Below are 13,620 nucleotides of genomic sequence, written 5' to 3' on the forward strand. Positions count from 1 at the left end.
AAGTTATGGCTACCATCGCGCCAACAACAAAGAACGTGTCAATCTTCAGTAAAGATTCCCTTGGAGTAATACTGAAAGATGCTGACAGTTTGGGGTCACTGAACTAAAAAAGAAAAGTGAAAAAGTTGATCAAAGTGGGTGTTTTGATGAGTATACATGAATACAAAACTAACATACATACTCTTGTGTATTTTTGAAGTATGTTTGACCTGTCAGCATAAGGTCAGATGTCAACAACAGGAGCCAACCCTGTGCAGATTTTTTTTTTTATGGGCCTCTGCTTTCCCAGTTTGCCCCAGCATGATGAAACGCTTTACTTGAATTATCTTAACTACATAAAAGGTCATAAGACAGTGTTGGTGTACCTAATATTGTGGGGAAGCGTATAGAGCATACGTGTGTGCTTTAAGTGAGTGTGCGTGTGTTAGATTTATGTTGTCGCTGGCTCGTCACATGACAAACTCAAGGGTGAAGGTCACGGTAGCTACGACTACTGCTACACCCACTCACACAGGCACCCACAGTTGAGTAGACACACATACACACACTCACTTAATGTTTCCAGACATGTCCATGTTAAAGGTTGACACGCAGTCCTGCTAGAGTCATTAACACTGACACCCCCTCACCACTTACAAGCACGCGCAGGCACAGACACACACACAAGCATGCACGCACACACACGTACACAACCATAATGCATCAGGGGGTCAGCTTTCAAATTCTGTTCACGTGATATAAGCACATTGATGACGCTTGGACGACAAAATTGTAAGTAGGTGCATGTTTGTGAGTGTGTGTGTGCATGTGTCATCTCAACTTTTACTCTGTGAACGTTTTGCCTGGCACAGGAATAATACCATCAGACCCCTATTCGTGTGTATGTGTGTGTGTGTGCATGTGGGTGCGTGAGTGTCTACATGTCTTTAGAGGTCGACAGGTGAGGCAGCGCGTAGCCTGGAAACAGCTGCCACGACAACCGGCTGCCAGAACTTGTGTGTTGCCAAGGTGACAGGAGGCGGCCTACTGAATCAGAGACTCTGTTGACGTGCAAGAAGTCAAAACTGTGTCACTCATTATGTTCACCAGGAAACTTACCAATATGTATATTAAAATTAAAATGTCGTGTCACTCTATGCTGCTAATTACCATCTTTGTTATATACAAATTATATACATATTCATAAATATACAGTATATGTATATACAAGTATAATAATAATTTGAGGCGTTAGAGTCAGACGGTAGCACATGCTGCGGCACAGCTGGCCTTGGCCTCCTGTCGAGTGTCCTTTAGCTCAGACACAGAGTATAGAAAAAAGTAAATTATTTATAACAACACAATTGGAGATGTGTATAATTAAAGACAACATTAACATACCTTCAGTATCATCTTCTTATCAGTACAAGGGAAACCGGTTACTTAACAGTACAGCTGTGTTTTAAAATATTAGTTTAATTCATTCTGTGACCGTGCTCATAAAAATAAAATAAAAATCATATTGAAACAAATGGAAATGCCAATCATCTATTATTCAGCCTTTGTTAAAAAATATGTGATGTAATTTTTAAATAAAAATAAGGTTTACCTATTGGTGATGGGTGAAATTTGTTGGGTACTGTGTGCCTTGTGCCTTACATTTTGTGATCATTGCTCGTGATATGCCATGTTGTTTGTATATTACTGATTTAAATTAAAAAATAAACAAAAAATAAATAAATGGAATAAAATAAGGAAAATAGGTCTACAGTATTGTGCTTTTAAGGCCCTATTTGCTAGCCCAACGCAAATCAAACACAAAGCACAGTCAAATTCTTAATCTAATGGACAGAATTTTCTATACGTTCGTATTTTTGTCGGTTGAAAGGGTTGTTTGCGCCATTGTGGGGGTGAACACACCAGACCTACTTACAATATCCTTTGTGAATAGGATAAGATGGATCAAATTGCAAATAAAATTGAAGTGCAATTGAAGATGCTATCCATGGCCACAGTTCATTCTTTGTGAATTCAGCCCTGACTTTAAATGATGAAGGTGCAGTAACGCAAAGGTGACATTATGCTTTAGAGGTTCCACTTTACTGAGAACTCATTGTGCATGGTTTGCATTCCATTGAAAGCTGTTTCTAATAAAAAAAAAAAAAAAATCAAAAATGCCTCTAAATCAAGTCACGGTTGACAAAATTTTCCATGTGGTGAAATTCAAAGTGATGGGAGGTATTTCGTGTATTTTTTTGCATGCTAATGAATCAGAATTCCTCTATGGTGATGACAGTGGTCTTAGTCCCAAGACACCAAATGGATACCGCCATGCAGGATCATTCATTTCTTAAATATTATAACATATTACAAATGTGCATGTATTTTTAATACTTCAAGCTCAGTGTGACAGTTTCCTGCCACACACACAAACACACACATGCACACACACGCGTACCCCCCCCCCCCCCCCACACACACACACTTAATGGTCTTGGCTCCAGTTTTCCCTGCAGAGGAAAACCACATCCATCACTCTTCTTCAAAACACAAACCACACACTGATCTCACACACACACACGCATGTGGACACATGACACAAAACGAAACAGTGCTTGTAAGACTTAAGTGCTTGCATCACACCCTGGTCCCAAATTTACTGCAGAAACAAAGGAAAGCATTGGTCGATGGTGTCAATCAATGTTATTTAACCATGGTAACAATGATATACAGTACGTATCTGATGTCTGGCATCAATGATATATTTATTTTTGGTATCAATCTAAGGTATCTGTAATGGTACATTACTCTGCTGTTCCTCACAAAAAGGCATTAACAGGCTTTTTTAATTGATTGCCAAGAAACACTGTTACAACCGAGAAATAATCTACCAAACACAAGTGTCCTTACTTTTTGTGTGTGATGTTTTATACAACATCTTAAATCTTTTAGAAAAGCGTAACAGTAAAAGTTTAAGCAGTCTGAGTTATTATCCTATAAAACACAATTTGTTATCTTTTGCCTTGATCTGAAGAGCCTGGAAGAGGCGAGGAGTTGCGTTTGCACTGCGCTCATTTTTCTCCACGCTGCACTGGTATTCATGTTGAACTAATTCCATTCCAAACAAATTTGACGTACAGCCAAGCACTTATCGCTAGCGATGACGTAAACTGGCCAGAATTTGAGCTAAGTATTTGCTAAGAGTAGCTTGTGGCTGAAGGACAAACACTTAGCACTTCTGCTATTTCGTCTTTATCCATCGATTCATCGGCAGACAATAACAATGCTTTCTTCCTTCTATTAAACCCTCAAGGTTGGCATCCATGCAGTGACACGCTTTCCCAGAGCACAAACAACACAACAACGCCCAAAGGCCCCGTGTGTCTTTTTGTATCATGCGTGCGTCAAGCCATTCTTCTTATCGTTGACAAGCGAATGAGTCATTCAGCTTGAGCCAATCACATCAAGCGTTAATAGCCGTTGGTGGGAGTGTGGTGCTTTGAGGGTGCAGGGTGAAGTCATTTGTACGATGCTCCAACCACACACAGAGATACCATCTGGATGCTGCTGACTCAGCACAACACAAAAACACACACACACACACACACAAATCTATCAGAGTGCTCCCACAGTGATCAGTCAGTATTCAACGTTTTATACTTGGGATGAACGATAAAAATGCTGTGATATCGTAAAATAGAAACTCATTTTTGAATTCTCTTCTCCACATAGAATGTGTTCACTGTGTACACACATGTGGGCTTAATTAAGCGCAGAGGTCAGAGGTCAAGAGGACGCTATATAGGTGCCTTCCTAGAGGAAGCAAACATTAAAACATGGAACACGTGTTGCAGCTATCAGATGAAATTCCCTCTCTCGCTCGTACTCACACGCTCTTTTTGCCTCTATGTCTCTCACCCGCTAGATCCGCTTTCAGTGAGCAGACAGCAGCTGGCAATGGAGAGGAAAAACATAGACGCCGTGGTCAAACCTGGAATGTGCGCGTGTGGATGTGTGAATAAAGGACAGTGGCAGTTTAGGGTGCATGCGGAGGTGACGGACGTTCAAAGTCCCTAGATGGTTTTAATCTGCAAAATCAAAGTCAAAGATACAGCTGAATCACTCGTTCCGCTTGGATGCACATTGAATTTGTTCCAGGTTTATTCCACCATGGAGAGCACAGATTGCCAAATTGTTGTATGTACTTTCCAAAAGTTTGACATGAAAGAGCTGTACACAACTACACAACCCGTGTCTTGTCCTTTGCATACACTTTGTTGCTATGTACAGTACTTTCTACAGTATGTATTACAGATTAGGTGTTAAATATTACAAAAATGATGTGTGTTATGGGGCAACAAGTTGACAAAGTACAACTTAGCCTATGCGACATCAGCCAAATGTGACCGGCGACTGACGAAAACACACTACAACAGACAATGACGTTGACCATTAAGTACTGTATTTTCCGCACTATAAGGCGCACCGGATTATAAGGTGCACATTCAATGAATGGCTCATTTTAAAACTTTGTCCATATATAAGATATATACATTTGGCCCATACATAAGGTGCACCTGATTATAAGACGCACTGTCGGCTTTTGAGGAAACTGGAGGTTTTTAGGTGTGCCTTATAGTGCGGAAAATATGGTACCTTCTGCGCATGCGAGTTGTAATACCCCTCCGTACCATTAGCGGCTATAGAATGTGAACACGAAGGTCAATTCTTTCATCTCTATACAAGCCTGCGATTGCCTAGCCAGCCCTATGATGATTAATGGTAAAGAAAATGGATGGCTCGACATCAGTTATGATTTTGATTAATATTGTGTAATTGATGTAGCTGTATAGATATTACATATGAGTTGAAAACGCCACATTAGAGATGCAGTGACCATTAAATAAGATGTGAATGTGGTTCATTAGGGGTTTACAGAACATTGAATGTGATGTCAATATGATGCAATGGAAGTGTGTGTGTGTGTGTGCGTGTGTGTGTGCAGCAGTTTTGCAGCATCATACCGCAGCATTTTTAAAACAAACCAATTTTCATTCATTTTCAAAACAACAGTTATTGGTGGAATGAATGAATCATCTGGGATCAGTTCAACACTCGTAGCGATTTCCTTTTCAACTGTTTGCCTTTGTGTTGTCATGTAACTCAGCCTTTTCCTACCTTTTTTCTCTTGGCTTCATTTCTTTGTAATCCTGCATTTGATTTGGAATGAAAGCACTGTCACCATGAGCCAACATACACATGCAGAGGAACATATGTGTCAGGCTGTAATTGAGCGGACAGAACCTGGCTGGGTGTAGCGTATTAATAGAACAGAGCGAGCGCAAGTGGAAACATTAATACGGGCTATGAGCAGGTCGAGGAAAGTGCAATTACGCTGTGATCTTCGACATATTCTGGCAATGTCGTCTCACCGTTTGATGATTTAATGATGCTCATCCAAAATTCATTAAAGAATCAAAAAGCAGTATATCCCTCTCTTTGCTCCCTTGCTAGTTTGATCCTGGAAGCTCATTTCTCCTTAATCCATCAGTAGCTCCAAAAATATAGAAAGATATAATTATTTAAGGCCTAGAATCAGGGGTGTCAAACTCATTTTATGTTGCGGGTCACATTGTAGTTATGGTTTCCCTTGTGGGGCCATTAATGACTAAAAAACTAACAAATTTCTGATTTATTTTCAAAGTGGGGTTGCAATATCTCACTGTTATTATAAGGGAAGACAATTTATAATTTTGGTATATTATCAAGAATCATTGAGTTGACACACAAGTTGCCTTTGCAGGCCACTTAAAATGATGTGGCGGGCCGGATCCGGCCCCCGGGCCTTGTGTTTGACACGGGTGGCCAAGATAGACCAACGCGACACGTCTTGCAAGTCAATACGAAAAGTCAGCCGAAAGACAGCGCTTATCTCTAAAATGTAGGTCAGGTCAGTGGCATCCCAAGGCGCGGCTGTGTTTATTTTGGAGTTGAAGGTTGATTTAATCATGTGAGGCTTTTATCCATTAGCTGTCAATCAAACTAAAAGCACCCTGTGACACAGGTCACATGCGGGCACACCTGCTCACCGCGGTTAATATCATCAATTCCTATTAGCTAGCACTCCTAACCAGCTAGTAAAGCACAAACACACACATGCACACACACCAGATTTCTTTGTGATCGATTACATTGAAAACAGATGCTCGTCACACCAGTCCACGCGTACACCCCATATGGCTGCATGTGTGTGTGTGGAGAGAAGGAAGCTTTTATGGCTCGTCAGGAGACAAAGAGAAGAAGGAGGGGGAGGAAGAGGAAGTCAGCTCTTTGTATTTATCTATTTAACACTCTCACTCGTCCCCCGGTGGGTAATAAGGGCTAATCCAAATAAGAAGCACTTGTGTCTGCTTCACACAAACACACACACTTCTTCACACCCATCTGCCAGTGGATGAGTAGGCGAAAGACAAAGGGAATGATGGAGGGAGGGATTCCCTGCTCTCTCCTCAGCACCACCGCATTGTTTGCGATGACAGCATACGCACACACCAAACACACACGCATGCACACAGATAAATCACAGTTCGGTAGCACCTCCCCGTGAGTGTCCTCGCCATGACTCGGGAATCAGGGCGGCGGCCTGCCAGTGGACATTTTGACCCTGAACAGGAAGTGATTGGATCACATGACCCTGTCTGTAAAAGACGCTGTTTTTCCTCTGGCAAGCATAAACGGCATCGACACGGGAAGGGAGGCGAGCGGTTTTCCAGGAAATCATTGCAGTGATATTTTATCTTCAAGGAAGTATCATAAACCTAACAGAGGCTTTTACGTTGTCTGTAGAAGCCGACATTCTTCCAATTTTGCGCTGCTCTTAAAAGGAAGAATGGTAGTTGCATAGTATCGGAATGGGGGTAAAAGGAAATCTGAATTTTCTCTCCTCTGAGGCAGTATCAGAGCTGTAAAATGGCTTGTAGAAGCCGATGCATTTATTTGCCGACGTCTAAACAGAACAAATGTGGTGACAGTTTTACCCTGGAACAGATTTCTACTTCCATTCATTTCAAGGGGAAAATATTTCAAAATATATTGTCATTTAAACTGATTTATAGTTATCTATTCCTGACCTGATCTTGTAGCACAAACAAAAGTCTTTGTCACACCCGGCACGCTTGAATTCATTTACATAAACTTACTAATTGATTAAATTGACCCCACCAATTGGACCGTCAGTGTGAGTTTGATTAGCAATATGAATCCCCCGCAACCTTTTCGCAAATAAATTACATTGTCACACACTCCCTCCCCCATTCGCTTTACATTGAACTTTCATCTGGCTGAAAGATGGAGGAACGTAATATGCTTTATGTGTGTCTGAATCTAAGTCAATGAACGGATTACTGATTACTCGGCTGTTTAATGTGTCTGTTCACCAGGCGCACACAATTTATGTGCACTGCAAAGCGGTACTGCTTGTTGGCATGTGATTAAACTTAAGGTAAACTGAGCAACAATGTCGGCATCATGTTGAAGTGTCATTTGCAATAAGTACTGAAATCACACTGGACGTTCCAAATAAATCAATGTGAACACTTGTTGTGTCATACAGATATGGATATTCGGTTGTAGTTTATTGATAACCTACGATGAAATAGATCACTCAATCATTAAAATGTCCCATCTGAGGTGAATTTAAGACTGATGACTTCATCTCAGCCCTGACGACAAGAAGACACTCAGCGTGATGAAGCAGCCGCAGCCCCCATCGCTGGTCTTACTAGCCAATCGGCGGACAACATGAGTTGCAGCGTTTCTCTTTCAACGTTGACAGCCGGGGTACCACATATTTATCTTTAAAAAGCCAGTAACCTCATAAAAGATGAAGACAAATTGTCGGCAAAGAGACAACTATCACCCGGTTCTTTGCTTCTTTGTAAATCAATATGTTAATCCCAAAGTACAATAACACCAGGTGAATCTTAATTTGGAAAAGCAGAAGGTATCGTATTGACATGCTAAAACATGTAGCAGCTGCATGGCGTCACTTACTTCCTGTTTCCAACTGATAATTCTAGTTACTATTTATAAAATGGCTGATTAAAATTGACATGCAGCATTTTTCTGCTTGAGTGAATACTTAGCACGCGTACACATTCGCAATCAACTCCTTTTGTGTGCTTTTGTCAATTCATTCAGCAGAAAATATGACTCATTGGCACACATTTGAAGGAGGGGTGGAACTACTGAGAAAGATCTGAATATTCTAAATAATTGAAAAAAAAGGGATATGGGGAAAAAAAAGTTCAGATAAGAAATGATGGAAATAAATCCAACAGCCGTCAAACTATCAAGAAACATTTATGAACCACGCTGATGCCTATTTTTAACATTTTAATATATGTAACTTTCACACAAAAATGAAAAGTATACCAATGATCGCCGGAAAAGATAAAAAAAAAAAGACACTTTACTGTCCTGATGGCAATACCAGTAAGTGACAAATAACTTGACTGGCCTAGTTAGAATGGCACCTATCTGTAAAACATTATAAATCAAAGCAAGGGCCAGTTTCGTGTTGTTGAATCAGCCGAGTCACTGCCCGAAACCGTTACCGCCACTAATCTGATCCCGCCAAAGTGTCAAGTGAAGGAGAGACATGGCGGCGCGGAGAAGACATTATTAAATCTTATGGACTCATGACAGACAGCGAGCATCCATTAAGGCGGCAGCGGGGCCGAGATGCATTTCAGATGAATAATAGACAACTAACGAGACCTCGCCGGGAACTTGAAGGAAATGGATACGCAAGCGCCTTGTTAACGGGTTTTGCACAAGTGGACGCACAAACAAGGAAGTGACGAGGCCTTTCGCTATGCTGTGAGCACTTTGGCATCACCGTTGATTTGCTGCGACTAATCTTGTAAAGTGGCTTGTTTAGATTCATCCCAGTACATACAAAAATACAGTAAACAGTTTAGATGGGCAAATGCCATTTGAAGTTTCTCCCAAAAGTGAAAAATAACAACACTAAAGTTTGTCAAATGTTTTCATTATGAAGGTAATTTCTTATTTATCTGCCTTTTGGGGAAATTTGAATGTCAACACTGGCCCTAAAGTTTCACCAAGAATAAATATCTCAATTCGAGGAAAAATATGCTTGTTCTTTGTCTGCCAGGATAGGCAGCAGGGGCGATTATAGGATCAGAAGTTTAGGAGTGCTGTGTGTTTTGCCTCCAGAAAGCATCAGCTAGGGAGACATTCAGTCGACAGGGGAAATATCGCGGGTTTAAATTTTACCACATGCACCCCCCCTTACACACCCACATGAGTTTCAATTAAAAAGGCATTCAGTCAATGTCTTTAATATTAACATTAGCATGCTAAAGTGTGCTTTTCTCATTGAAATAAAAAACTTATACCTAATTCTTACAGCATTGAAAAGCCGGCCAATGTTGTTTTTTGTCAGGTTTTGTTCAAGGTTGCAAAAGGTTTCAAAGTTGTGCACCAGACCTTTGCACAAACAATTTTAATGGTTGTAAACAGTTTTTCTTGCCGCAAAGACATTAGAGAGAGACAGAGAATATCAACATTGCCAAGTTTTGATCTGCATATTATTTTGCCGAAACACAACAAGACGACTAGTTTGTGGGGTTTAAACAGCAAAGGAAGTATACAGTGATCCCTCGCTACTTCTCGTTTCGTTTATCGGGGCTTCACTACGTCGCGGAATTTTTTTTCAAATTAAAAAACAATTTAAAAGTATTTATAATACTAATAATTTTAAAAACTTCTAAATTGAGGAAACATGTGTCTAACCTTCAGGACAATGTAATATTGCTCCAAATGTTCATTTACATTCCTCTACAAGTCCATTAGCACGATCGTTTTTGGAACCAATTATCCGCGATAAACGAGGGATTACTGTAATTCACAATCAATGCGGAAAATAATACCCGATTCAAATAGTCAGATAATTAGCAAGGTCCGCTGAGTAACAATCCTGATCATTTGAATAAGGTGTGTTGGAACAGGAAGACATAGAAATCATGCAGGACACCGACCCTCGAGGACCGGAGTTGCCTACCCGAATCTAACCCATTACTGCCAAAATGGAAACCATCCAACTCAATTAAATCTAGTCTTTGGTTCGCTGATGTAAATCATTCACTCATCAAGGGAGTACAGCCATGCTTTTAACTTGATCACAGTGTGTTGCCATGGCAACTTGGCCCTGCCATTTGCGGGTATTTTGATAAGAGCATCACAGTGTCGCTCAAGTTGAAAGATGATGGCTTGGTTGCAGGGCAACATCGAATACTACAATAAATAAATCTCTGCGCTTTTAACCAAGTCAACAAGTCTCAAGTCAAGCTTTTAATGCGTTTAGTCAAGAGTGGTGAGTGAAAGGGGGGGGGGGGGGGGGGGCAGTTGAATCTATAATCCATCTTTCCCATGTGTCAAAAATTGTAAAACTCATAAAATGCTCTAGATTCAGCAGTAACATGAAGTGAAACTTCTATTGAGGAATATGACCACCACCAATTCCTGCAATGTTCGCTGACCCACAAAACCAATCGATGCCAAAGCCCATCGATTGATTGACACTCCAGTAATACAAAAAAAATCTGACACTTGGGCTTTTTAAAATGCCAATCATGTATTTAAAATGTGCATACAGTCACGTGATGTCTCCGTGAACACAGGAGACATCAACACAGACGACGAGTGCGCGCACACGCACGCGCCGTCTGCAGAGGCTTGAACATCATTGCGATAACGTCATTGAGTTGCACATTAGGGAACACTGGCTTCTTGGAGCAGCTGATTCGAGCATGGGAGTCTTCTTGCTTTTTTTTTTTATATGTGCACACACACACAGATACTGACAGAAAGTCACAATGAACATGCACACATGCAAAGAAGCACACACGGGGGAGGAAATGTTAAAAACTGCAGAACGACACCGGGCTGATGTGCAACAAACGAGCCTCCCTCCTCACGCCGAGAAAAAACATTAAGGTCCCATATCTGATCCATTTTTAGTCGTGTCCTTCCCCCCCTCCACTCCACCCCGGTCTTCATACCTGTTTTGAAGAATGCATCAGTGTCGGGGTCGCTGGGCGCCTCCTCGGCCGCTTCTACGGGGTTCATGCCGGATTCCGGTTCGACACAACCCCACCGCCAAATGAGTCAAAACAAAAGAGACGCAAAGGTAGAAAAAAATCAATCCACTCGGTGTTAGTCCTCACATGTCCAAGGTACACTTTAGGTGGCCTCCATCACGCTCCCAGGCTTGCTTTCTGTCGCCTTCTGCGTTTGTTTGGAGCCTGAAGGCTGGCGGCGCTCCTCTCTATTGTTCCCCGTCCAACCTCCCCGCTGCTCCGCCAGGGTCTCTCTGCCTCCCCCTCCCTCCTTCCAGCCGCCCGCCTCCTCCCTCCCTCCCCTCCCCTCCTTCCATCCCCTCCCTCCGTTCAATCCACTGACCTTTATTAGCATCATATGTGTTGGTTAGAGTTCGACTCTGACCAAATACAGACAAAGAAGACCCTTGGATGGTTGCTGATTGTATGAAACTGTGAATCAATGTTCAGATACCGACGTAATGCGTTTATGTGTTCGTAAACTTTGTTTCGTCATCTTGATTGGAAGCTGAAAATCAATCATTTATATTCCTATGTAAACAAAAAATAATATTATATACTATCGTGGGGCTGCATGGCGAGCATGTCTGCCTCACAGTTCAGAAAAGCAGAGTTTGATTACGGCTCCGGCCTTCCTATGTGAAGTTTGCATGTTCTCCCCATGCCTGCATGGGTTTTTTTCTGGGTACTCTGGTCTCCTCCTATATTCCGATGGACCACTCTGATTGTCCGTGGTTGTTTGTCTATGTGTGACCTGCGATTGACTGACAGCCACTTCAAGGTGACCCCCCGCCTACCGTCCTAAATATTACTGTATTTGCATTTTTTGGCAGATCTGTGACAAAACTGTTATCGTTATGTGAATCATGGAAAGAAACAAAACATAGCTCACGGTCCTAAACGAAGCCACAGATTCAAGTTGACTGCAACAAAAACAATGCTTTCAACAAGACGCCAAACAGCAATCTGTCACCACATGCAAATAGAATAAGCAACTAAGCAATGGAATCTTACCAGCTATTGTAAATGAACTCCCTTAGCAGTATTAAAGCGGTGCCGAGACAGAGACTTTATTGACAAACAGAGCTCAAGTAGACTGACGTGAGTGTTTCATAATGTAGCGTGTCCTTTTTTATGTCAGGCAGCGACAAGATTTGCATCCAATCTGGTTAGTTTCCTGTCGTTTTACTTCATTTGCCCATGAGTCCTTTTAAATATTGTTTCACTCCTTTGTTTGTATTTCCTGTTTCAAACGTTCTCACCATAATAAGTAATCCGCTTTTTGGCACTCTAAATTTGCCGTACAGCACTGACTTTGAAATTGATGCAAGACTGAAGAAACATGAACAATGTTATGCAATGATTAGTAGAATACATCATCAGCCTGTCCAATGCTTGCTTAATAAAAAAAGATTGTGTGTAAAACTTGTCCAAAACACATGTAAACATACTCTAAGCCATTGTAGGAATGAATCAACTTGCTGAAAGAGCAGGGCTTGATATATGCACACATTTAAATGCATGAGCATCATTGCGTGCGCCACAACCTGAAATATAAGTGCACCTTCATGAAAAGCAAACCACCAAAGACTCAAGAGAGTTCAGCTGTTACCCACATCATGATTCATCTGCTCTACTCTGCATAGTTTTGACCAGAGTGAACACTAAAACAAAAAAAAATACCAAGAAAGACTTACAGCCGACATAACACTCACGTCTGCCCGCCAGCCGGCAGGCTACCGACACATCTACAAGTTTGACAAGCATTGACTGTGACATATGAAGAAATAAAGAAATAAATGGTCCCGTGGCTCCTTTGACTGAGGAACAAACATCGGTATGCGGTGCCCTATCAGTTATCTAAGAATAAGGTCATGTTGAATGAAAGCATGGCACTGCCAATGTGGAGTAAATTTGACTGCTAAATATGTTCAAACGTACTTGCAAATCCGTTTTAACGTACTTGAAGCTAAATCCTACAATTGTAGGATTTAAGTTTCCTGTCTTAAATACCCTATATTGCCACAGAGTATTGAATTCTGCCTGCACAAGTAAAAAAATATATTTTGTTTTAAGCATTTGGCCTACATTATACCAATATATTTAAAAAGTGAGTAAGTAAATTTGGTTATTTGTAATTTATGTTTTAATTATGGCTGATTGCATGATTTTTATTCTGCATTTTACCGTAATGCAGGTAGTTTACTTCTGCATGTTCAAAATCTGCTCCGTAATCCTAAAAAATATATCAAATAAAAAATCTAAACATCATTTTGTTCATTTACTCCCGCTGTGTTTAGCTGTATGACGTTCTGATGCTCTATTTTTCTTTATGAGCTGCTGCCCTCTAGCGGGACAAAGTATACATGACAGTCGCGCGTCCGTGAGCATGCACAATTGTTTTTAAAATAACAATAATAATAAAATCTCCACTTACCAGTAAGCCGTGGTTTTGCGTTGTTATTTTTAAATCACTCTTGCACTGGTGTAATTTGCT

General features: G+C 41.1%; 1 protein-coding gene across 2 annotated transcripts in view; it reads right to left on the reverse strand.

Moving 5' to 3' along the window:
• Nucleotides 1-11,375, reverse strand: part of kalrna (kalirin RhoGEF kinase a) — a 60,574-nt gene extending 49,199 nt beyond the window's left edge. The window contains exon 1 of one of the 2 annotated variants that reach the window (XM_088382189.1): nt 11,067-11,375. In XM_088382189.1, the coding sequence (XP_088238315.1) occupies nt 11,067-11,133 (67 nt within the window). In that variant the 5' untranslated portion in view covers nt 11,134-11,375. The remainder of the gene's footprint in view (nt 1-11,066) is intronic. The other variant, XM_088382188.1, reaches the window with a different exon arrangement.
• Nucleotides 11,376-13,620: the final 2,245 nt, after the last annotated feature.

Source organism: Syngnathus floridae, chromosome 8, assembly GCF_059516105.1.
Source record: "Syngnathus floridae isolate MCC-2025c chromosome 8, RoL_Sflo_1.0, whole genome shotgun sequence".
NCBI lineage: Eukaryota > Metazoa > Chordata > Actinopteri > Syngnathiformes > Syngnathidae > Syngnathus > Syngnathus floridae.